This window comes from Lasioglossum baleicum, unplaced genomic scaffold (assembly GCF_051020765.1).
Source record: "Lasioglossum baleicum unplaced genomic scaffold, iyLasBale1 scaffold0025, whole genome shotgun sequence".
Classification (NCBI taxonomy): domain Eukaryota; kingdom Metazoa; phylum Arthropoda; class Insecta; order Hymenoptera; family Halictidae; genus Lasioglossum; species Lasioglossum baleicum.
The window spans coordinates 137,100-164,425 of record NW_027469085.1 but is presented as its reverse complement, the minus strand read 5'-3'; the positions used below and the strand labels follow the sequence as shown (position 1 = coordinate 164,425).

The window sequence follows — 27,326 nt, the reverse complement described above, 5'->3', positions numbered from 1 at the left end:
ATCGCATCGTGACGGCGCGCTCTGATTGGTCCGTGTTTTTCGTTAATAACTCCTAAACAAAGCCGCAGTTGACATTGGTGCAAAGGAAAATGTCTCTTAGAATGGTCTCAGAAACCTCCCATTTCAAGGAACGACACTTGTTCTGGGACACCCTGTATATAAATGCATACAAAAATAAAACTACAAAACCTTTTATTGCTAGAATTTTGTACATATTTTTATGTTTCGATACTATCCACAAATTCTTGGGAAAAAATAAAAGCTAAGCTCGCTAAGAGCGATTAAGTGTATTTGATACGAAAAATTAATTAAGATTCATGTTCGATATGAGTGTAACGTAGAGTCAGTACCACGATGAATAAGTAAGAAATTAAAGCAGTAACGGTGTTTTGAAAATCAAGTATCGATTTAATCTTTTGTGAAATAAAAATTGTTTTGTCTCAATGGTATAGCATTAGCTGTTGTGACAAGTATATTAACTGCATATACTGAAAAGAAACATAATTTCTATAAGTATACACCATTTACACTTTCTCTATATAGATACATTATCCAAATTTGATATCACTATAACTTTGTCAATTTTAGGAATTTCGGGATATAATTTGAGGAACACTTTTAGCGAAAAGGAAAACGTTGTTTCTTTTCATTAAAAAATTAAATTTTATACCATCAAGCAGAAGTAAAAATATTCACCAAATGTTTCTTTCAATGTTTATTAAATCATTGTTCTTGTAGCTTATAACTTCTATAATTATGCGAATGTTACATAATTTTCTGAAATTTTCGAAAAGAATAAGGTTTTCAACATCAACAATAACAAAAATCGATTTTCCCAATTTTAATACTGTCGCACCTCCTTAAATAAAAGCTAGTACGTAAATGCTTTCAAAAGTATTCAATAGGTATAAATTCAACAACAATTACCTCCGGTCAAATAAATAGAAAATATATCTTTATATTTGCTCACTTCATGATGAAGATCGTAGTCCACAGTCATTTAAACTGCCACTTGTCTTTGTGTTGTATCTTTCGCTTGTGCCGCTTTTTTAAATTTTCGTTTAGTGTAACACATCTCAATACACCATGAAATCGTCGTGTAAAATGTTAACATGTTTAAACAATGAAGCGTAGTCATATAGTCGGATGAAACGTCTCTAATGTATCCAATAACTGGACCTAGTACTAACGCAACTATGCCACTCGTCAACAACTGTATGCCGGTTGCACCCGGTAATCTCGATAGTGGAACATGACTCGGAATCACGAGGGCCATGAAAATTGTTCGCAAACCTTTTCCGACGCCCAATAAAACTGCAACCGCCAGCAAAATTCGGAAATCTTCTACGTGCGCCATTACTGAAACAGATGAATTAAGTCTTACATGAACCGCCTTATTACTATTACAACAATTTATTAACATGTTCTTTGGAGATACTTATGTCAGCAATGATTACTATATTCCCTTAAATGCGATGTACAGAGACTCACAGTATATAACATTCGGTCATTTTTAAAAGAAATTAGATTTTTGTGTGGGAGTTAAAACAATTATTAAAAATTTTGAAAAAATTGCAATTGGCCGGAATTACAGAGAAAAAATACAACTATTTTTTATTAGTTGGATAACACATAAAAATGATATTCACAGTTATCTGTTGCGCCATACTGTGAATTAAGTTACGTTGGTACTTCACTACGAAAACTGTTTCAGATATTTAGCAGATAAATTGTAAAGGACTGTCTTGAATTATGCGAGCGATGCAACTAGAAAGAACATGACTTTATTTTCCAGTATATGTACGCACCTGTGACTATTGTGGCTCACATTCTTAAAAGTTTTTATTTTTGCTGATAAAGCAATCATCGGAAGTGATAAGTATTAAAGACTCAGATGCAACTATACACCAAAAGCGTGCAATTCATATTTCGTAACAGATAACATTCTATGTGGCGATAGATAGAAGAAAACTTAACGGATCATTTTTTATAATATACGCGAAATTTTAATCAATAATATAAAAAATCTTTCTAATCCACAAAGAGTGTAAGTGAGAAAGAAAATGCAGTGCCGTACCACTTGAGAGACAGAAACGGTGAGGCCCCTATTTGTACACTTTGTTGCAGAGAGACAGATGTATTTTTTATTGTACCCGAGTAGATGTTCTAGGCGGGTTCTAATTCACTTTTCACTTCACGGGAGAGCGGTACCGCCACTTCACGGGAGAGCGGTACCGCCGAGCGGTATTGCACGAGCATATATTACGTCATATTTTTAATGGAATTATTGCATCATGTTTTTGGGGGAGGAGGAGGGGGGAAATACAGCCCATATCTTGAAAGATGGGGGAGGGGGGGGGGGCAGTTTCCAGGTATTGCATTCAAGACCAGTTTCCTGGTATTGCCTGGTGAGGGGGAGAGGGAGGGGTGATCCTTGGGAACGTGTCCGAACGTGTTTATGTTTTCACGTCTCTACATGCAAGACTGTTTATGTCTGTCATCGCCATGCAGCTATCGTAAAACACTCATTTGAACGGAGTTCAATGAACTTCTTGTTTAATTTCATAAATATATAGAACGGCCCCCTCTGAAAGATTTATGTAAGGGGACCATACAGCCAGTCAATAATTTTTCTCAACATCGATTTGTCAAACTTGAGGTAAAACACTCATTCGAACGGAGTTCAATGAACGTCTTGTTTAATTACATAAATATATACAACGGTCCCCTCTGAAAGATTTATGTAAGGGGACCATACAGCCAGTCAATAATTTTTCTCAACATCGATTTGTCAAACTTGAGGTAAAACACTCATTTGAACGGAGTTCAATGAACGTCTTGTTTAATTTCATAAATATATACAACGGTCCCCTCTGAAAGATTTATGTAAGGGGACCATACAGCCAGTCAATAATTTTTCTCAACCACGATTTGTCGAGGACCAGCGGTTTTTCTCACGTGCGGAGATTTCGATGAACGTATAATCTCACGAGTTCGATGAACGTCTTGTTTAATTTCGTAAATATACAACGGTCCCCTCTGAAAGATCTTCTTATCGATGTAGTGCAAGAGGACCGTGTCACTGTTTCTGTCTGCCATCGCCATACAGCCAGCTATCGTAAACATTCATTAAAAGTAGCATTTCAAATAATTTCATACATCTTTTTATCGTAGTTGGTTGGGGATGGTAAGAATGAATGAACAGGACGCGATGGAACGCGAAGTCTTCGCAAACGTTCCATTAATGATTAACTGCTGGAACTTCGAAATGAAATACGGAATCAAAACTGTATGAATACTGAAAAAATGTAAACTGAGTTTCTCTTGAGATATATTTCTGTCAATTCTTCATCTCCGCTCTCTGTCTCTATCTCCCTGGTTATTACAATTTATGGATAGACCGTATGGTGATTATTAACTTCATCAATCGATTGAATCAGTCTTCGATTTTTCGATGATTTCTTCTTTTAATCATACACATTAATCAATCTTGACTAAAATTTTAATCGATTAATGCCCAACTCTGGGGTATTTGGCCGAAAATCTAGAAAGAAGTCAATTTCTAAATTTTTCCGTTTGTCATGGAATTTTTTCTATCCAACGTAGCTAAAGGTCGCTTGATAGTATACTTCATTGAAAGCCAAGAGATTTTACGCCACGCTTTCTGAAACAGCATCCGTTCATTGGCAATTTTCAAGGGTTTCGAGGAAAATTGTGTAAATTCTTGTATTACAGAAGTTTTTCAGTTAGGTGTACAGAGCACTTCCGCACAGATTTCATTTTGTTATCATTTAAATTAGTATAGTTATTAATATTTGTGAACATAATCAATCATGCTGTAAATTTTTTACGATTATAAAGTTTATCGACGATTTTATTATCGAGCGGAGATTTCGACGAACGTCTAATCTCACGAGTTCGATGAACGTCTTGTTTAATTTCGTAAATATACAACGGTCCCCTCTGAAAGATCTTCTTATCGATGTAATGCAAGATGTAAGAGGACCGTGTCGCTGTTTCTGTCTGCCATCGCCATACAGTCAGCTATCGTAAACATTAAGAGTAGCATTTCAAATCATTTCTTCCATCTTTTTATTGTAGTTGGTGGGGATGGTAAGAATGAATGAACAGGACGCGATGGAACGCGAAGTCTTCGTGAACGTTCCATCGTTGCAAGCGTTTGTCGTGTTGAGATTCAAAGATCAACCATTTTTCCATACGTGACGGTTTTCGCGTACTGCCCGTTGGACTTGTTGCGTGTGTGTGGAATATTATATGGAGATATTTTTTACATTAGTGGGTAGGGGTATCCATTATAAATTGCTCGTAACAGTCGTCGTATGAAGTTATACCATAAGAAAAAACGTCGACAATCAGGATCGCTATACGAAGTTACATCGCGTGTGTGTTTTTATCATCCGACCAGCCAACTTCGCGCATCCCCATTTCTTCAACGGTAAGTACAATAAAAAAAATTAATAAACGATGTAAAATCTAGTGGAAAAAATTGTGGAAAAAAATTTATATGCAAAGAGTTAGCCATGTGATCGATGTTTGTCATGACGGCTCGTTCGAACTCTTCGAATTTCGCTTGGGGAAGAACGTTGTTTATCCGACGCTGACAAAAAGTCTGCATGGTATGTCAGTAATTTCATACACGGGATTCCATTTAAAGATTTCGGCTATGAAAAATATCAACAGCACGATATATTCGAAGTAATTCAAAATTTTGTGCGCGATTATGCGAATCCTGTCGTAGCGTACAAAGGTGGATGTTTCGAGAGAGAGACATCCTTCGAAAAATGAAAATAAACTCGATAAATTTGGAAGATTTCAACTCTCCGAAATACGATGTACTAGTTCACGATCCCGTGTATGAAATTGCTGATGACGAACCGTGTCGACTTCACTGTTGGCAACCGACAAAAAACATCACATACCATTGCAGTCTGCGCGAAGTACAAACATTTCGAGCAGGGGTTAACAATTATAAAAACACGTAAAGTATCAGTTATAAAGACGCGACTTTGAATTTTTTCCACGTCAAAACCACAAACATGACACCTCTTTTTACGTTTTTTTTATTTTTTTCACACAGTGTTTCACAATGATTGCGAAATTGGAGATTGATTCTGGGCGAAGCGCGGTATGGACGTCTGAGGATTCGTCAAAGAATCGTCGCTCGAAGGTAAATAAATTTTCAAAGAAAAAATATCCCAAAGTATATAACATGATATATAACTGTCTATCTGTCTGTTCGCAGGAAACAAAAATAATGAAGACAAATGACAAGAAATTCGCTGCAATAATTATATTTTAATTATTTTTTAATACTTGTATATTTGTATAATTAAAGAGTAGATAAGAGTAACTTTTCACTAATGTAAAAAATATCTCGCTGTATAGGAAGGGGGCGATATTATTACTGTAATTGTTTTCTTTTTAATAAATACGAGTTAATTGTATGAGTAGGAGGACGAGGCGGAGGAGGAGGATTGGTTTTAAATAAAAAATAAGATCTTTCTTATAATTTTTTTATTTGATAAATTATGAAACAGCTAACGAATGAACAGTGCGAGGCACTTATCAACGCAGCGCATTGCAACATTTGTGAAAAACCATGTGAGGAAAAGGATATACGGGTGCGCGATCATTGTCATCTAACAGGACGATATAGAGGCCCCACGCATCAAGATTGCAATTTAAATTACAAAAATTCGTTTTGCATTCCCATAGTTTTCCACAATTTATCCGGGTACGATTCACATTTCATTATATTATCGAAGAAATAGCTAATGCGTTTGAAGGTAGTGTCAACGTATTACCAATAACTAAAGAAAAGTATATTTCATTTACAAAAATGTTGAAGATCAGCAATCAGATTCGCGTAATTGTATTAAATTACGATTCATCGATTCGTACAAAAATGTTTGAACACAAGTCTCGACAAATTAGCATCTTTCCTCGACACAAACAAATTGACAATTTTACGCGTTCCGAATTTCAAAATCTTTCCATAGAAAATTTCATGTTGTTGACGCGAAAGGGTGTCTCTTTCCATACGAATATCTCGATTGCGTAGATAAATTAGACGACCTTTGTTTGCGAGTCATTTTACAGTTCGTTGACAGGCGAAACCGTATCCGAACGTGATTATTAGACTGCGGATCTTTATGAAAAATAAAAATTGTCTTCATAAATTGCACAACATAGGAGCCAAATAGAAATATAATTTTTTCTCTAATGATATTAATTAGCTGAAACGAGTACATTGATATTTTTAAATCCTGTTAACCTGTCCACTGCTTTAAATTGCACATACTCATTTTTGCCATATATGTATAAAATCCGCAGTCTAGTGATTATGTGCATGCCGAGAATGTGTGGAAGCGTTTCAACACAAAAAGTTTGGGTGAATACAGCGATCTGTGTTTGAAAGCTGATGTTTTGTTACTGGCTGATGTTTTTGAAAATTTTCATAAAAACTTGTATTAAGAGCTACAGTTTAGATCCACCATATTATTACACTTTACCAGGTTTCACGTGGGATGCTATGCTAAAACATATAAAATTAGGTTTGAATTATTAACACAGTGGGCCGGATCGAGAAATTTAGTGACATTTCACGAAAGAGTCGACTCTCTCTCTCTCTCTCTCTCTCTCTCTCTCTCTCTCTCTCTCTTTCTCATATCGATTTCTAATAAATTTATATTGCCTCCTAAATGTCCATCAACATCGAAGCTGAAAAAATTAATGTTCGTTCACAAAAACTGTAGTTAATATAAATTCACAAAGATAGACATTTTGGGATGCAGTATTTTTCAGCCAAAAAAATTGCTTCTTTTCATCGAGGTGTCCTGATTACCCTATTTAATATTTATTCTGGGTCTTTTGTGTAAATGAAAAACAGTCCTTTGCGGTAACAATTAACGCCGTTAGTTGAGGATGGTTGCTCGCAATGTATTAAAAATTAATATTTAATGAAATGAATAAAATCTATATACTTTCTTAGAATTTGCAAGGTGTATTTTTTAGAGGACCTAACTGGACCTAATCGTATAAACAGATCATTTTCATTAGACCTTCCTCTACATATCCCCACAAAAAAATCATATCCGAACCGATCCGATCTTGGAAATTATGATTGTTTAAAGTTATCGGGGACGTCTCACCTGACGCATAGCAACTCACATACATTAAATACCATCCAAATATGAATATTTTTGCAATTGCATTAAAAGTTCGTACCTACCTAAAACAAGTATGTAATTTTTAACAATAATATAGTTAATCTATTAATTTTATTGTTAAAAACATAACGAACGGTAATAATATAACTGGACTAAGAGTTTCATAGTTTTCCTTAGTGAGTATCACTGTTTTTGGGTAAGTATATCTGTCAATTTATCTATGCAGATAAAGCAGTATGTTAATTAGATTACATTTTATATCTGACAATATTTGTTGAATATAATAATTTTAATCTCAGTTTTTATGCCTGCAGATATCCAGAAGCTGCAGATTTAATAATTAATTAAACTAAACAAATGGACCAAAAGTTTACCTGTGAACATCAATTTAGAAACGTTTTGCTAAGATTAATTGGCTTATCTTTTATATTTGTTATATTTGTGTTCATATTTTCATCTTTTATAAACACATTACACATACATGAAATAATACGAAATAACAAAGGTTGTAATATATAGAATGAACATGATCTTAAAACAATTAAATTGAAAAAATTATTTATAATTATTATAAAAAATATCTTTTGACACGCTTGTGAGGCGTTTTTACCTCCACGAATTTATATTTTACGTATTCTATAAAACATTACATGTATGAAATGTAAATATAAAATACATGTTTAGTAAGAGTAAAAAATAGTTTGCGAGATTATACTTAAACAATTTTATTTTAATACAAAAAATCAATGAAAATTAATTAACAATTATTGTTTAACAAAATAGAAAAAATTTTATTTGTTAACAGTTAAGATTGACTATTTTTTAAATGAATTTTAGTGCAAATTTCATCCCGATATCTCTTATGGTTCTAGAGTTATAACAAAATGTCACTAAATTTCTCGATCCAGCCCATTGTGAGTCACCATGACTCCGCGAATACATAGGATTAAATACCCTGTTTAGAACAAATGCCACTAACGTTCTTGAAAAGAAATTTTGTACAAATTGATGAACAACGCGGTATTCGGTATAACTATGGAAAAATGTTCGGAATCATGTAGACGTAAACCTCGTGACACGTTGGGGATGGGCTACATGGTGCAGAGGCAATGATCGCGAAACCAAATTTTCCATAAACGCTATGGATTTTCCGAAAACTTTTTTTCAAGAAACCAATCTATGTGGGTATGTGCATATTAGATATATCCAAAACCTGCTTGTACGGATTTGATCATGAGTCCATGGTTCCTCGATATGGTAAAACCTGTAAGGTAATGTACACAGACACCGACAGCATAATTTATCATATTATGTGTGAGGTCATTTATGAAACCATGAGACGCGATATTAACTGTTTCGACACAAGTGATTATCGATAGAGAATAGGTATAATTTCCTACTTGTAAATAAAAAGGTTCCCGGCTTGATGAAAGACGAGAACAATGGGATGATAATGATGAAATTTGTCGGACTGAGAGCAAAAATGTACACATTGCGTGTAGATGGAAAATCTGATACAAAAAAAAGCAAAAGGTGTAAAGTCTAACGTTGTAAGGACAACAATATCGTTTGATGATTACATGGGATGTTTGCAAGATGAAATAGCTATGAGTCGTACACAGACATCCATACGATCGAAATTGCACAAAGTGTTCGACGATCGGCTGGAGAACTTCGGATTAAGCTTCCAGGACAATATTAAGAAATTACGTGTAAAAGAAACGCGTCGACCAATCTTGAGAGAGAGATCCATGGATATGATGTTCAACCGTCATATTGCATACTGTACATGCGCTATAGCTGTACCTGTACATGCACTATACCTGTACATGCGCTATACCTGTACCTGTACCTGTCTGTAGCTGTTCCCATACCTGTCTGTAGCTGTTCCTGTACCTGTTCATACCTGTCTGTAGCTGTTCCTGTACCTGTTCATACCTGTCTGTAGCTGTTCCTGTACCTGTCCATACCTGTCTGTAGCTGTTCATGTACCTGTCTATACCTGTCTGTAGCTGTTCCTGTACCTGACCATACCTGTCTGTAGCTGTTCCTGTACCTGTCCATAAATGTCTGTAGCTGTTCATGTACCTGTCCATACCTGTCTGTAGCTGTTCCTGAACCTGTCTGTACCTGTCTGTAGCTGTCTATAGCTGTCTGTAACTGTACCTGTATCTGTTCCTGTACCCGTCTGTACCTGTCTGTACTTGTCTGTAGCTGTACCCGTACCTGTTCCTGTACCTGTCTGTACCTGTCTATAGCTATCTATAGCTGTACCTGTACCTGTACCTGTATTATCGATATAAAGTAGCATCCATCGAGTCATATCAAGTTACCATAAAATCATCAACCTTGAGTCGGTTCCCCTTATCTTTATCTTTTCAAATGCATGTAGGATCGTGTCCGAACGGAAACACTTTCGAACTTCGCTCAACACGTGTGGTCCACAACCGCTTGTGGTGACGTCACTTCCCTCGAGTTGATGTGGAAGTTACATCCTCGTACCCTCCCCCTTTTGGTTTCTTTTTTATTTTTAGGGGGGGGGGGGTACGAGGATGTAACTTCCACATCAACTCGAGGGAAGTGACGTCACCACAAGCGGTTGTGGACCACACGTGTTGAGCGAAGTTCGAAAGTGTTTCCGTTCGGACACGATCCTACATGCATTTGAAAAGATAAAGATAAGGGGAACCGACTCAAGGTTGATGATTTTATGGTAACTTGATATGACTCGATGGATGCTACTTTATATCGATAATACAGGTACAGGTACAGGTACAGCTATAGATAGCTATAGACAGGTACAGACAGGTACAGGAACAGGTACGGGTACAGCTACAGACAAGTACAGACAGGTACAGACGGGTACAGGAACAGATACAGGTACAGTTACAGACAGCTATAGACAGCTACAGACAGGTACAGACAGGTTCAGGAACAGCTACAGACAGGTATGGACAGGTACATGAACAGCTACAGACATTTATGGACAGGTACAGGAACAGCTACAGACAGGTATGGTCAGGTACAGGAACAGCTACAGACAGGTATAGACAGGTACATGAACAGCTACAGACAGGTATGGACAGGTACAGGAACAGCTACAGACAGGTATGAACAGGTACAGGAACAGCTACAGACAGGTATGAACAGGTACAGGAACAGCTACAGACAGGTATGGGAACAGCTACAGACAGGTACAGGTACAGGTATAGCGCATGTACAGGTATAGTGCATGTACAGGTACAGCTATAGCGCATGTACAGTATGCAATATGACGGTTGAACATCATATCCATGGATCTCTCTCTCAAGATTGGTCGACGCGTTTCTTTTACACGTAATTTCTTAATATTGTCCTGGAAGCTTAATCCGAAGTTCTCCAGCCGATCGTCGAACACTTTGTGCAATTTCGATCGTATGGATGTCTGTGTACGACTCATAGCTATTTCATCTTGCAAACATCCCATGTAATCATCAAACGATATTGTTGTCCTTACAACGTTAGACTTTACACCTTTTGCTTTTTTTTGTATCAGATTTTCCATCTACACGCAATGTGTACATTTTTGCTCTCAGTCCGACAAATTTCATCATTATCATCCCATTGTTCTCGTCTTTCATCAAGCCGGGAACCTTTTTATTTACAAGTAGGAAATTATACCTATTCTCTATCGATAATCACTTGTGTCGAAACAGTTAATATCGCGTCTCATGGTTTCATAAATGACCTCACACATAATATGATAAATTATGCTGTCGGTGTCTGTGTACATTACCTTACAGGTTTTACCATATCGAGGAACCATGGACTCATGATCAAATCCGTACAAGCAGGTTTTGGATATATCTAATATGCACATACCCACATAGATTGGTTTCTTGAAAAAAAGTTTTCGGAAAATCCATAGCGTTTATGGAAAATTTGGTTTCGCGATCATTGCCTCTGCACCATGTAGCCCATCCCCAACGTGTCACGAGGTTTACGTCTACATGATTCCGAACATTTTTCCATAGTTATACCGAATACCGCGTTGTTCATCAATTTGTACAAAATTTCTTTTCAAGAACGTTAGTGGCATTTGTTCTAAACAGGGTATTTAATCCTATGTATTCGCGGAGTCATGGTGACTCACAATGGGCTGGATCGAGAAATTTAGTGACATTTTGTTATAACTCTAGAACCATAAGAGATATCGGGATGAAATTTGCACTAAAATTCATTTAAAAAATAGTCAATCTTAACTGTTAACAAATAAAATTTTTTCTATTTTGTTAAACAATAATTGTTAATTAATTTTCATTGATTTTTTGTATTAAAATAAAATTGTTTAAGTATAATCTCGCAAACTATTTTTTACTCTTACTAAACATGTATTTTATATTTACATTTCATACATGTAATGTTTTATAGAATACGTAAAATATAAATTCGTGGAGGTAAAAACGCCTCACAAGCGTGTCAAAAGATATTTTTTATAATAATTATAAATAATTTTTTCAATTTAATTGTTTTAAGATCATGTTCATTCTATATATTACAACCTTTGTTATTTCGTATTATTTCATGTATGTGTAATGTGTTTATAAAAGATGAAAATATGAACAAAAATATAACAAATATAAAAGATAAGCCAATTAATCTTAGCAAAACGTTTCTAAATTGATGTTCACAGGTAAACTTTTGGTCCATTTGTTTAGTTTAATTAATTATTAAATCTGCAGCTTCTGGATATCTGCAGGCATAAAAACTGAGATTAAAATTATTATATTCAACAAATATTGTCAGATATAAAATGTAATCTAATTAACATACTGCTTTATCTGCATAGATAAATTGACAGATATACTTACCCAAAAACAGTGATACTCACTAAGGAAAACTATGAAACTCTTAGTCCAGTTATATTATTACCGTTCGTTATGTTTTTAACAATAAAATTAATAGATTAACTATATTATTGTTAAAAATTACATACTTGTTTTAGGTAGGTACGAACTTTTAATGCAATTGCAAAAATATTCATATTTGGATGGTATTTAATGTATGTGAGTTGCTATGCGTCAGGTGAGACGTCCCCGATAACTTTAAACAATCATAATTTCCAAGATCGGATCGGTTCGGATATGATTTTTTTGTGGGGATATGTAGAGGAAGGTCTAATGAAAATGATCTGTTTATACGATTAGGTCCAGTTAGGTCCTCTAAAAAATACACCTTGCAAATTCTAAGAAAGTATATAGATTTTATTCATTTCATTAAATATTAATTTTTAATACATTGCGAGCAACCATCCTCAACTAACGGCGTTAATTGTTACCGCAAAGGACTGTTTTTCATTTACACAAAAGACCCAGAATAAATATTAAATAGGGTAATCAGGACACCTCGATGAAAAGAAGCAATTTTTTTGGCTGAAAAATACTGCATCCCAAAATGTCTATCTTTGTGAATTTATATTAACTACAGTTTTTGTGAACGAACATTAATTTTTTCAGCTTCGATGTTGATGGACATTTAGGAGGCAATATAAATTTATTAGAAATCGATATGAGAAAGAGAGAGAGAGAGAGAGAGAGAGAGAGAGAGAGAGAGAGAGAGTCGACTCTTTCGTGAAATGTCACTAAATTTCTCGATCCGGCCCACTGTGTTAATAATTCAAACCTAATTTTATATGTTTTAGCATAGCATCCCACGTGAAACCTGGTAAAGTGTAATAATATGGTGGATCTAAACTGTAGCTCTTAATACAAGTTTTTATGAAAATTTTCAAAAACATCAGCCAGTAACAAAACATCAGCTTTCAAACACAGATCGCTGTATTCACCCAAACTTTTTGTGTTGAAACGCTTCCACACATTCTCGGCATGCACATAATCACTAGACTGCGGATTTTATACATATATGGCAAAAATGAGTATGTGCAATTTAAAGCAGTGGACAGGTTAACAGGATTTAAAAATATCAATGTACTCGTTTCAGCTAATTAATATCATTAGAGAAAAAATTATATTTCTATTTGGCTCCTATGTTGTGCAATTTATGAAGACAATTTTTATTTTTCATAAAGATCCGCAGTCTAATAATCACGTTCGGATACGGTTTCGCCTGTCAACGAACTGTAAAATGACTCGCAAACAAAGGTCGTCTAATTTATCTACGCAATCGAGATATTCGTATGGAAAGAGACACCCTTTCGCGTCAACAACATGGAATTTTCTATGGAAAGATTTTGAAATTCGGAACGCGTAAAATTGTCAATTTGTTTGTGTCGAGGAAAGATGCTAATTTGTCGAGACTTGTGTTCAAACATTTTTGTACGAATCGATGAATCGTAATTTAATACAATTACGCGAATCTGATTGCTGATCTTCAACATTTTTGTAAATGAAATATACTTTTCTTTAGTTATTGGTAATACGTTGACACTACCTTCAAACGCATTAGCTATTTCTTCGATAATATAATGAAATGTGAATCGTACCCGGATAAATTGTGGAAAACTATGGGAATGCAAAACGAATTTTTGTAATTTAAATTGCAATCTTGATGCGTGGGGCCTCTATATCGTCCTGTTAGATGACAATGATCGCGCACCCGTATATCCTTTTCCTCACATGGTTTTTCACAAATGTTGCAATGCGCTGCGTTGATAAGTGCCTCGCACTGTTCATTCGTTAGCTGTTTCATAATTTATCAAATAAAAAAATTATAAGAAAGATCTTATTTTTTATTTAAAACCAATCCTCCTCCTCCGCCTCGTCCTCCTACTCATACAATTAACTCGTATTTATTAAAAAGAAAACAATTACAGTAATAATATCGCCCCCTTCCTATACAGCGAGATATTTTTTACATTAGTGAAAAGTTACTCTTATCTACTCTTTAATTATACAAATATACAAGTATTAAAAAATAATTAAAATATAATTATTGCAGCGAATTTCTTGTCATTTGTCTTCATTATTTTTGTTTCCTGCGAACAGACAGATAGACAGTTATATATCATGTTATATACTTTGGGATATTTTTTCTTTGAAAATTTATTTACCTTCGAGCGACGATTCTTTGACGAATCCTCAGACGTCCATACCGCGCTTCGCCCAGAATCAATCTCCAATTTCGCAATCATTGTGAAACACTGTGTGAAAAAAATAAAAAAAACGTAAAAAGAGGTGTCATGTTTGTGGTTTTGACGTGGAAAAAATTCAAAGTCGCGTCTTTATAACTGATACTTTACGTGTTTTTATAATTGTTAACCCCTGCTCGAAATGTTTGTACTTCGCGCAGACTGCAATGGTATGTGATGTTTTTTGTCGGTTGCCAACAGTGAAGTCGACACGGTTCGTCATCAGCAATTTCATACACGGGATCGTGAACTAGTACATCGTATTTCGGAGAGTTGAAATCTTCCAAATTTATCGAGTTTATTTTCATTTTTCGAAGGATGTCTCTCTCTCGAAACATCCACCTTTGTACGCTACGACAGGATTCGCATAATCGCGCACAAAATTTTGAATTACTTCGAATATATCGTGCTGTTGATATTTTTCATAGCCGAAATCTTTAAATGGAATCCCGTGTATGAAATTACTGACATACCATGCAGACTTTTTGTCAGCGTCGGATAAACAACGTTCTTCCCCAAGCGAAATTCGAAGAGTTCGAACGAGCCGTCATGACAAACATCGATCACATGGCTAACTCTTTGCATATAAATTTTTTTCCACAATTTTTTCCACTAGATTTTACATCGTTTATTAATTTTTTTTATTGTACTTACCGTTGAAGAAATGGGGATGCGCGAAGTTGGCTGGTCGGATGATAAAAACACACACGCGATGTAACTTCGTATAGCGATCCTGATTGTCGACGTTTTTTCTTATGGTATAACTTCATACGACGACTGTTACGAGCAATTTATAATGGATACCCCTACCCACTAATGTAAAAAATATCTCCATATAATATTCCACACACACGCAACAAGTCCAACGGGCAGTACGCGAAAACCGTCACGTATGGAAAAATGGTTGATCTTTGAATCTCAACACGACAAACGCTTGCAACGATGGAACGTTCACGAAGACTTCGCGTTCCATCGCGTCCTGTTCATTCATTCTTACCATCCCCACCAACTACAATAAAAAGATGGAAGAAATGATTTGAAATGCTACTCTTAATGTTTACGATAGCTGACTGTATGGCGATGGCAGACAGAAACAGCGACACGGTCCTCTTACATCTTGCATTACATCGATAAGAAGATCTTTCAGAGGGGACCGTTGTATATTTACGAAATTAAACAAGACGTTCATCGAACTCGTGAGATTAGACGTTCGTCGAAATCTCCGCTCGATAATAAAATCGTCGATAAACTTTATAATCGTAAAAAATTTACAGCATGATTGATTATGTTCACAAATATTAATAACTATACTAATTTAAATGATAACAAAATGAAATCTGTGCGGAAGTGCTCTGTACACCTAACTGAAAAACTTCTGTAATACAAGAATTTACACAATTTTCCTCGAAACCCTTGAAAATTGCCAATGAACGGATGCTGTTTCAGAAAGCGTGGCGTAAAATCTCTTGGCTTTCAATGAAGTATACTATCAAGCGACCTTTAGCTACGTTGGATAGAAAAAATTCCATGACAAACGGAAAAATTTAGAAATTGACTTCTTTCTAGATTTTCGGCCAAATACCCCAGAGTTGGGCATTAATCGATTAAAATTTTAGTCAAGATTGATTAATGTGTATGATTAAAAGAAGAAATCATCGAAAAATCGAAGACTGATTCAATCGATTGATGAAGTTAATAATCACCATACGGTCTATCCATAAATTGTAATAACCAGGGAGATAGAGACAGAGAGCGGAGATGAAGAATTGACAGAAATATATCTCAAGAGAAACTCAGTTTACATTTTTTCAGTATTCATACAGTTTTGATTCCGTATTTCATTTCGAAGTTCCAGCAGTTAATCATTAATGGAACGTTTGCGAAGACTTCGCGTTCCATCGCGTCCTGTTCATTCATTCTTACCATCCCCAACCAACTACGATAAAAAGATGTATGAAATTATTTGAAATGCTACTTTTAATGAATGTTTACGATAGCTGGCTGTATGGCGATGGCAGACAGAAACAGTGACACGGTCCTCTTGCACTACATCGATAAGAAGATCTTTCAGAGGGGACCGTTGTATATTTACGAAATTAAACAAGACGTTCATCGAACTCGTAAGATTATACGTTCATCGAAATCTCCGCACGTGAGAAAAACCGCTGGTCCTCGACAAATCGTGGTTGAGAAAAATTATTGACTGGCTGTATGGTCCCCTTACATAAATCTTTCAGAGGGGACCGTTGTATATATTTATGAAATTAAACAAGACGTTCATTGAACTCCGTTCAAATGAGTGTTTTACCTCAAGTTTGACAAATCGATGTTGAGAAAAATTATTGACTGGCTGTATGGTCCCCTTACATAAATCTTTCAGAGGGGACCGTTGTATATATTTATGTAATTAAACAAGACGTTCATTGAACTCCGTTCGAATGAGTGTTTTACCTCAAGTTTGACAAATCGATGTTGAGAAAAATTATTGACTGGCTGTATGGTCCCCTTACATAAATCTTTCAGAGGGGGCCGTTCTATATATTTATGAAATTAAACAAGAAGTTCATTGAACTCCGTTCAAATGAGTGTTTTACGATAGCTGCATGGCGATGACAGACATAAACAGTCTTGCATGTAGAGACGTGAAAACATAAACACGTTCGGACACGTTCCCAAGGATCACCCCTCCCTCTCCCCCTCACCAGGCAATACCAGGAAACTGGTCTTGAATGCAATACCTGGAAACTGCCCCCCCCCTCCCCCATCTTTCAAGATATGGGCTGTATTTCCCCCCTCCTCCTCCCCCAAAAACATGATGCAATAATTCCATTAAAAATATGACGTAATATATGCTCGTGCAATACCGCTCTCCCGTGAAGTGGCGGTACCGCTCTCCCGTGAAGTGAAAAGTGAATTAGAACCCGCCTAGAACATCTACTTACCCGTGTATGCATTTTTAGACTTTTCAAAAGAGGTACTATTAATGTGCAAAAACTATTATTTTAATATTTCTACAAAATCACGATCTTGTTGTTAACGTGTAATGATTTTATTTGCATTAAAAACAACGGAAATGTTTCAGGTGGAAATGTTGGGTGACTCAACAACGAAAATGACAAATGAAAGGAAAACAGGAAAAGGTAACAGTAAGTCTATAATAATTCAAGTACAGTCGTTACCTAACTAGTAGACCAGATGGTTATAAGATGGTTCACTACAGAATTTAATATCTATTAATATACTGGAACATTTCTTACCGATGCGACCAGCTGCCAGTTGACATATACCCACGAGGAAGAAAGTTCTATTGGTCCATCCAATGAAGTTGGCTATGAACGGAATCGTTAATCGGGTGAGTACATCAATACCAGCGAGGATCGACATAAACGTTGCAACTTGCGTCTTCGTGTATTCGTAGTCAGCTAAAATGAACGGCGTCAGCAGCGAGAAATTCAATTCCGTGAAAGTAGCAAACGTCAGTCCCACCATCAAATTTACGTAAATCGAATCACGAAGAAGATCCAAGTCGAAAAATATAATTAGAGCTTGCCAGAATGTTCTCCGTTCCTGTTCGACAGGTTCCTGAAACCCAAAAGCAATTCGCATGCGTATAGAACGTACAGTCAGTTTCATAATTGGTGGCACACACTTTAAATCATATCAATAACTTTTTTATAAATAAACCAACGACTTCAGTTCCTCTGGCAAATTAGATGGTTCAGTGTACCAGATAATACGTAATGAACATTTTGGAAAAATTATGTTTAGTTTGAAAAATATATGAAAAAAGTATGCAAAAAAAATAGTAACAACTTTTTTGTTAGGACTTGTAACGAAAATTTAGAAAATGTGTCTTATACATAGATTCAAGTTATATGTATACATGCTGAAAATTTTATCGAAATGGATTAATTGGTTTATCAGTTATGATTGATTAAAAATGGTGGAAATCACAATTTTTCACTATTTGTCCGGAAAGCAAAAAATTTAACTTTAATTATAGAATAATATTTACTTGGTTTAATAAGTTATCGCATTCCGCCTCCTCAGGAATCGCCATGGTTTGCTCAACAATTAGTTTGTTGAGTGGATCCTTACAATCATCAGATTTCTCGTTATTTTTATTAACAAGCATCAGCAGACCCGTATTTGATGGATATCCGGCCATTTTTTTCCGGTGAGTATCATTTTCACTATACTGTCTATGAACATTATAAATAATTTCTACAATGACGTTTTTGAGTACTCTTCATTTCAAAAGTTATCCTTATTAATATGTACAAGAAACAATCATAGACTACATAAGGTTAATTAGCCAGTTCCGAAGGTACGTTTGTTTATTTTCATCTAACTATAATATATTTCGGTATACAGAGAAAATTCATTAGGACAAGACATAAAATAGTGTCGTAAATAGAATTAAATTAGACTACAGCAGAGAGAGATAACAATTTCAGAAGTTAAAAACAGAGTGACTTTCATTAGCTAGAATAGCTAATTTTCTTTTAATTACGATGTGGTTATTAAGGGGACGTTGTTCTAGTTTTTAGGGCGACACTTTACAAATGATTTCCATGCAGGAGTCATACAAAATTAAACTAATAAAGAAAAGCTAACTAATATTTACCTGTTGATACTTTTTATCGATGACCCTTTAGGGAGACTGGACTGCCTCAACACAGTCAACGAAGTTTTTCTGTTGGGACTTTTAAAAGCCTCTTCCTTCTTTGATACTTTTGAAGCTATGGACGCGGTTGAAGTATTTTTTCTCGAAAACCTATTTCGTTAAAACTTTATTATCTTTCATCATGGTACTCTAATGTAAAATCACATTTTACCATTTTCGTGCTTACCATCCATCATTAGCTCGCGACAGCATAAGGACACCAGGAGCTAACACGTCTATACCGGAAGCGCCATCTTCTTCGTCGTCGTAATATAAATACTGACTACTGAACTTTTCTTTCGCGAGATTCAGAGCACCGTAACTGCTTCGTTCATTGTCACCAATATTTTCTGAGGCTTCGATCTCATCCGCCATTTCTTTTTTCTCATCTGGTGGCTCTGTAGTGACCTTGAAAAGGGTATAGTTATCACAGTACAACAGATATGTACTGTATGTTAAAACTTCTATTGGACATTTCAGAATTAATAGAATTTAGTGAATGTTTAGTAATCAAACCTTATCGTCATTACAAAAATCACTTCTTAACTATATCTATTTCTATTTATTTTTGGCACTCGATGTTACACGAAGGTTGTGATATTTAGATTCGACTTAACCATCACTATTACATGATACAATAAAACACATTAAAAATAAAATGATGTATAAAAAAGCAAATGCGAATAATTTTTATGACAAACAGACAGATTTCACTTTCATTGTCTATTGAATCGTTTACTGTAGAAACGTACCTTTGTGTAAGTTAGCGGCTCTTTACATTCTAAGTCCTCTTTACCATTTAACTGATCTGTATTTCGTTTCTTTTTCAGATGTCGAGATACAGGTTGCAACAAAAGAGCGCACGCAACTCCGTTAAATGCAAGACCACCGAGAATAAGAGTAGTGCCTTCTATATCATACACGGGCATCAACAATGTGATTATCTAAAACGGAAAGTATTTATTAAAAATCTCTTTTATATTCACGCGCGTTCATCGTAATATTCTCAGTTTGAGCTTTTACATTTGTTGTTATTTATTTATATTTGTTTGGTATATGCTGTTGATTATCAATATCTCGACTTATTAATTATTCTTATTTGTTATGCAATGACCTGTGGTATTATAATAGGTCCCAGACCCGTACAAGTCCAACTGAAACCCGTCGCTATTCTCCTTTTCTTTTTGAAATAAGTATTTAAAGCTAAAGCATTCGACGATAACGTTATGCCAATTCCGAAACCTGAAATTATATAATCGCTCACTTTATAAATTCTGTTACTCTGAAATAAAAAGATAAGACTGGAATGAAATAGAACAATTATAAAATTACCATACAAAATCGAGAAGAAAACTACAGCACTGGCAAAAGATTTCGTGGTTGACAGTACTGTGATCGACGAAGCGCAAACCAGAGAACCGATGAAAGCTACCTGTCTGAAACTGCATTTCCTAAACAGCGGGCCATTAAATAGTCCTACAACAGTAAAAAGAGTTTTATGAAAATACGTACACAAATGCTGTAAACTCCTATTAAAAAATTGTTTAACAAGTATACAATCCCGAAAATGTTATACTTCCTTGAAAGGGACGATTCCTGAGATTATTTGAAATAACTTTTGTCTCTGTGATAATATATTCTTCGCGATTAATGAAAAGCACGGGCCAATCAGAGCGTGGCTATACCAGACGCTGTAGTCTAGGCATCACCTAGGGCTTATACAAAAACCGACTTTTTAAAAAAACCGGTTTTCGGTTTTAACTTTTCCATGAAACCGGTTTAAACCGGTTTAGAAATTTTACAGATAGAAAACAAGACATATTTACAATTTAAAATAGAAGTTTTTAATTAACTTCCCGATTTTATAGGGAAGTTATTGTAATGACCCCGAAAATCGAAAATCGATTTTTTAGCAGATCTACACGTTTCAAGGTCATTGCAGACATATTAGACTATTTTCAGCAAAATGTTCGTATGTGTGTGTGTGTGTGTGTGTGTGTGTGTGTGCGCGTATGGCCGTTTCTATGTAATCAAATTTTTCGTTAACGTTTTCAGAAAAAGTAACAACGCGATCAGGATGATGAATGATGCAATCGATGTGCCCCGCTGTAACTTAGAGCTGATTAGATTTTGGTCCATTTTGGTCAAGTAGTTTTTTAGTTTTTTTAGTTTTTTTCGAAAGAAGTTCATTCAACAATGCAATTTATACGAGAGAACGGAAAGTTTCCACCGAAGAAACAAACGTATTTACACAAAAAATTTTTTTTTCAATTTTTTTTTAAAATTTTTTTGTGCCTTACGACGAATTTTACGCTTACATTAATCGAAAATTAACCCAATGCAAGAGTGAGTTAATCATCTCTACTGCCGAGAATACATTTTCGAAGAATATCGATGAAAGTACAAAAAAATTTATATTACAATCTTTAAAAACACAATCAGTTCAAAACGAATTATTAACTGAGATTAAATTGAAAATTAATATAAAATATATGATAATTAATAACATTGATGTTGAAAACGGATTGGTTAATGGAGCACACATGCGGAATATTAAAATTTATTGCTTTTCAAGAAAATACTAAAATTTCGTCTATATTGTGGTTAGATTTATAATTGGCCAGAGTAGGAGTGAAAGTAAGAACTCGTTATCGTGATTATATGAAAAATGCCAATATTGATCAAAATTTTACACCAATAATAAAAATATCGAATCAAGTAAATATGTCGAGTGAGGAAAAATATCAAATCACACGTAGTCAATTTCCAGTGGTTCCTGCTGAAGCGATTACGATTCATAAAAGTCAGGGACAAACATACGAGAAAGTATGTTTGGATTTTAAAAAATCAGAAAGGCGAACTTTACAAATTTTGTATGTAGCACTGAGCAGAGTTTCAAAATTGAGCGCGATTTATATGTATATTTTCGGACAATTTAAATTAACAGTATCGAAGTAAACCAAGATCAATACTGCAAACCCGGATAATGAGGAGTTGTATCGTTTGCGAAAAACTAATTAAGACAATTTATTTTGCAACATTAGTATGCTATAACAAGGAACCAAGCGAACAACGAGCCTACGATGTTCGTTTAATGCGACACCATATAGCAAACATTTTGATAAGTAGAAAACTATTGAATTTCCCTGAAAACGTATAATTTTCTTAAAAATTACACTTAATAATGATAATAATATACTGCAACTAACGAATCGGGAAGTTCTTTGTGTGGCTCGAGGAGAGTCACACACCAAATAACATCCGTACCACTAACCCTCTCGCGAGCTCGCAAAGCGAGCAAGCTACGACAACCCTACTTGCGAAGCTTGCGAAGCGAGCGAGCAACAACACCCCTCTAGTTTTTTTTATTGATAATAATTCAAAAATACAAAAAAGGGAAAAGTAAGGTACATAAAATTATTAAATTAAAAAATTAACAAAATAATACCCTTAAAAAATCACAGAAATTAACAAATATTTTATATTTATGTAAATTATTATGTTACTTCTTTCTTTGTTTAATAAAATATGACGTGAAAAAGCAAAGAACGTCAATGGATTTATATTGCTTAGTCGTGTCCTTGGTTTGGACACAAAATTTCCAGAAATAGAAAAAACTCTCGCTCACTTGCTACTGAACTTGGCTTAATTGTCTTTAAAGAATTAAATAATAAATCTAAATTTTTGTTCTTCTATTTGTAGCCTCTAAGATCAAGAACTCCTTCTTTAATGTTTGAGGACTGGAGGAAGTCACTTCTTCAGGTTCTTGCAGTTCTTGTGCAGTCGCACTCCACTAAACCAACAATGTTCCTTGATCATTCTCCGCTGTACCACTAGCTGTGTACTTTTTGATTACATCAAAATCATTGTAGCGGATTTTTACTGAAAAAACCGGTTTTCGTATTGCAAAATTTTCTTTCAAAAACCGACAAACCCTAGCATCACCAATGTCCGCTGTGGCCGCGCTCTCATTGGTAATTTTTTCTTAGAGGTATCAATAAATGTGATCACCCTTCTTTAAACACCCACGATAATGGTTCCTTTCATTAGGAATTCTGTCACTATAATTACTCAAGGTCGTTCAAGGTCACAAACAGAAGAAACGTATAGCATTTAAAATCAAGCTTTTCTACGCGAATTTACAACGGAGGAAGTTACGTAGGATCGCGTCAGGAGTTATTACTAATACGTAATACATATACTTATTGCACAATTTTTTAATCACTGCAGCGTGGGCTGCTTTTTTATCATCTTTAACAGAAACAAAAACAGTAGTGAAAGCAGCAGACACAAGCAACACAGTTTAAGGCGGTAGACCCGTTTCCAGAATTACAAGGGTGCGGGATACGCGTTCTCATTTCTCGATACTACAAAGATGGGATCTTTCAGTAGTAGGAAGCGTTAGATAAAAGATCAATCTAGGCCGCGATCGCCCTCGAAAGCCCTATTTTTACGTTTATGAGGCGTAATTTGCATTATTCGACAGCATGTAGTTGTTACAGCTTTATGAAAATAGCTACATTGAGCAGTCGTATGCTTCCGAGTAATGCAAATTACTCTGCCGAATAATGCAAATTGCGCTTAGTAAACGAAAAAATAGGGCTTTTGAGGGCGATAGCGGCCTAGATCGATCTTTTATCTAGCGATTTTGATTACTTAAAACCCCCATTTTTGTACATATTATCGAGAAATGAGAAATGATTGCAATCCTGGAAAAACGAATCTACTCCCTTAAACTGACATCGAAAATTAGTTGAAGCATGTGTTAAGTAGTCTGACGTAGTGCCGGATTAAGCCCCGCAGCAGAACTAGCAAATGCTACGGGCCTCGCACTTCTGGAGGCCCCGCGCCATACAAAACACGGCCCCGCACACGGGCGCTTCATCTAAGAGGCACCGAAACATGAACGGACAACTGTCGATGCCAGGGGGCACAGATATTTTTCCTAAAAAAGGAAGGTCATTCATTGTGTTTGTTTAAAAATGGTGCGCTAGATTTGCACACAAGCAGCCCTCATACAAAACCTAGGGCCTCGTGATAACATTTGCTACGGGCCCCGCGCTGGCTTAATCCGGCACTGATCTGACGTCTGTTCTGTTGGTAAAAGATTAAACCATTAGCAATGACAAAAATATGTTTAAATGCAAACCGAGGATGATCATTTAGCGCAGTTTCTGTGAAGATAAGCTATCGCGGATTATTTATTGGAACAAATAAGTGGCTATAGCTTTAGACTTTAGATCAAGGTCAAGCAGTATTGTACAGGATGTTTCTATTAACTATTATGAAGTTGAAACGAAAGATGCATGGTATTAATATGTCTACCAATCTGTGTAAAACAGAATTTTCTAAAATGCATAGTTTTTATTTTTTTGGAGCATGCATTTTAAAAATTTGTTCTAATGAACAATTCAATTTTTCTTCGATTAGAATTAATTTCTGGATATTTTGAGTCTCCTGTCGATGCAATTGTAAAATGTTCTCCAAAACTGTTTTTTACTGCTACTAAATACGGTTTTATAACAGACGTTGCAAAACAATGATATTCGTTGCCCGTGTATTTAAGAGCATAATTCGTTATGAAATCGTACGCAATTAACACGAATATCACGAAACGGTGATTAGTGTATTACGTCTATCGAAAAACGAAAATATTAACAGCAGACCGCGATAAGGCTGCGTTCCCTTTTCGAAGATTGTGTTCGACGCGTTGTATTATCAGTTCCTATCGGGCAGTTACATCTTTTGATAATGGATACACACGTAAAATGAACATAGAACGAGCACAGGAAAAGGTAAATCGCACAAGTTAAAACCGTTCAATAACGACTAACTGTGGAAACGTCTTACCTGTACAAGCAGTTACGGCGCAATTTATATTTATTATGGTTGTCGTTTGCGACGTACTGATACCCAACTCTGCAAATCGATCTCTGAATATTAAGCCGAAGGATTGTAACATTGGTAATATGCACAACTGAAAGAACCGTACAAATACTGAAATTCATTTGCGGAAGCCAATATTCACTGTTCCATCGTAAAACAATACATATTATAGATCTTCATTTATCTCAAATGCACTTGAAAAGTGACTTTCATCGAATCGAGGAAGTATCGCGAATATTCTTCATTCTACTACAAAAATTATTCGATCAAACACATCGAGTGTCTATCATTGTAATTACTCCTATTTTTAGTATGAAAAATATTTCCATTAACGATAATGGCGAATGCAGTGGGATCTGGTAAAAAGACGAAAGAACTCGTCGTTTTATTCATATTTTTCTTAAATATCATTTCCTCGTATTATTTATATATTTAATATTTTTTGTGTTTAACAAATAATTCGTTGAACAATCACTAGATTGCGGATTTTATGCATTTATGATAAATTTGATTAGATCCAATGCAAAACGAATTTAAACGTTGTATTATTTTCAGCTGATTGGAATTATTAAGAAAAGAAGTTAAATGTCTAAACCAATCACATTTGCGATTTTGATCGAATACTTTCTGCCCCAAGGGTAGTACAAATATACTAGCCTCGCGTTGCTAAGTATTCGCTGCACAATATTAAGAAGTAAACTTTCTAGGTGCCTGAGAAAACTGTGAAAGCGCAAAGAAATGTGGGTGATAGTAGAACCGGTTTATTATATATGTATATGTGAAATTGATATCGTCCGTAGATTTTGCACTCACATTAGAAAATCCAGCGGCTAATACGACGATCCAACCCCAGCCGCCATCAGGCGGATCAAACATTTCGTCGGAATTTTGCTCATCTTCTTTTTTCTCTTCCGCTCGCTTTCCATTTTCCTCGAGCTCTGGACCGTTTTGATTCACTGACATGATCAGATCTCATTGACTGAGTTTGTAGTCGAACTCCACTTAGCCTGGTTAATCCTTCAAAGATAACCGACTGTATCTAAGAAAATAGTATGACTCAAGTTACAAAAATGATATAGTCATTTCGGATTTAAACACTCGAGCAGTACTCCTGCTATTTTAACAACTCAATAAAGCTTCTGCGTAAAGTTACATCATTATGGAAAATCAACTGACGTTGATTAAAAACAATTCCGAAGATTTCTTGCGTCAGAATACAACGGGTTCTTTTAACATATTCGCACCGAATGACGACGCATATATGTTTTTAGATTTTTCGATAAAACGTTATAAACAATTCTTGTTTGTTATTCTCAATTAGACGTATATGAATCGATTCCAAAATTGAAATAGTTTATTTAAGATAGTGTAAGTTTGCTGAGCCACTGTGCCGGAAAGAATGTGTACAATTTATTTCTATAGTAAACAAAAATGGCAATTATTTTTTAAAATTCTATTCGAGGAAAGACAACTCAAAACAATTCTTGTATCAGAATACAACAACTTTTTATTTTAATCTGTCAATTGCACACCCGAAATAGTCATATAGTATATTTTATTTTATTAAAACGTTAAACGACGGTGATAACAATTGTTATCAATTTCAAGGAGATATTTGATTTATTTATTTCTTGATTTCTTTCTATTTTAGTTGATCACCGTTCTGTTGCAGTCGCTAATTTCTGTGGGAGATGGTTGGAATAATCACGTTGAGCTGCACTACTGTACTATGGTAATAAATAATATACTTGTCAGGTTTCCACGCGAAGCAAGAAACACACTTGAAGACACTCGAATATGTTTTCTACGATTAACGAATATTGAGGCACCTTAGTGAGGCACCTTTAGCGTTTCACATGCCAAGAGATATACTGCCGAGTCAACTACGATTCGTTGCGTGTATTATATGTATACAGTATATGTATACATACATCATGGACACGTTTAGACTGAATGGTATCTGAGTGAGATTAATGCTTGGCAATATTCCTCAGCCGCATTACGATCGTGATCTGCTTGATAACACTCAGTATACTACACTGTTGATAACAACTTGGTATGTTGTATAAATTAATTCATAATTTGTATAATTATTCGAAACTTTTGAAGTACTTTGTAGTTTACATACTGGTTGTTCCTGTTGCACGACAATCATTTTTCTGTTTACAGAAATTTTCACGAAACAGAAACAGGATTCAAAACGTTTCTATTTTAAACACTTTTCTACATCGAGTTCCAAATGATTATTACACGTTGAAAAATCGGTAATAGGAATATGTACTTCGAAGTATTAAATCATTTTAAGACATAATAAACTGACTACAAAATATGTCCTGAATACTAATAATGTACATAAATTAAGATAAAGTAGTCTTACAATTAGTCATATGATTCATAATTATTATCTGCAAAACCTATTTTCGTCACGTGTCTGAGGAACTAAATCTATAGATTAAAT

The 27,326-nt window shown here is 35.2% G+C and overlaps 1 protein-coding gene across 6 annotated transcripts; it reads right to left on the bottom strand.

The window, feature by feature from the left end:
• Positions 1–36: 36 nt before the first annotated feature.
• LOC143219355 (uncharacterized) lies at positions 37–26,771 on the bottom strand. 6 transcript variants are annotated; one of them, XM_076445363.1, is made up of 11 exons: positions 26,528–26,734; positions 25,682–25,907; positions 24,833–24,959; positions 20,315–20,458; positions 20,097–20,224; positions 19,735–19,926; positions 19,170–19,390; positions 18,944–19,093; positions 18,332–18,518; positions 17,574–17,898; positions 40–1,359 (listed from the first exon to the last, which is right to left on the bottom strand). In XM_076445363.1, exons 2-11 carry the CDS (start codon positions 25,829–25,831, stop codon positions 1,001–1,003), a joined length of 1,983 nt encoding a protein of 660 aa, XP_076301478.1. In that variant the 5' UTR covers positions 25,832–25,907; positions 26,528–26,734; the 3' UTR covers positions 40–1,000. The 6 variants fall into 6 exon arrangements, 5 of the variants coding, with proteins under 5 accessions (XP_076301479.1, XP_076301478.1, XP_076301476.1 ...); XM_076445362.1 differs by having other exon boundaries at positions 41–1,359; positions 26,617–26,771; XR_013011297.1 differs by lacking the exon at positions 40–1,359 and adding exons at positions 11,662–14,163; positions 14,239–14,328 and having other exon boundaries at positions 25,682–26,736.
• Positions 26,772–27,326: the final 555 nt, after the last annotated feature.

What these genes read in the sequence shown, in the direction of transcription:
- LOC143219355 (XM_076445362.1), bottom strand. Translation starts at nt 25,831, where the DNA reads ATGTCAGTGAATCAAAACGGTCCAGAGCTCGAGGAAAATGGAAAGCGA. An exon ending in TCGATAAAAAGTATCAACAG is followed by an intron (nt 18,519 to 18,943) that starts GTAAATATTAGT and finishes TAATGTTCATAG; the next exon opens with ACAGTATAGTGAAAATGATA. An exon ending in ACTGGCAGCTGGTCGCATCG is followed by an intron (nt 1,360 to 17,573) that starts GTAAGAAATGTT and finishes CATCTGTTTCAG; the next exon opens with TAATGGCGCACGTAGAAGAT.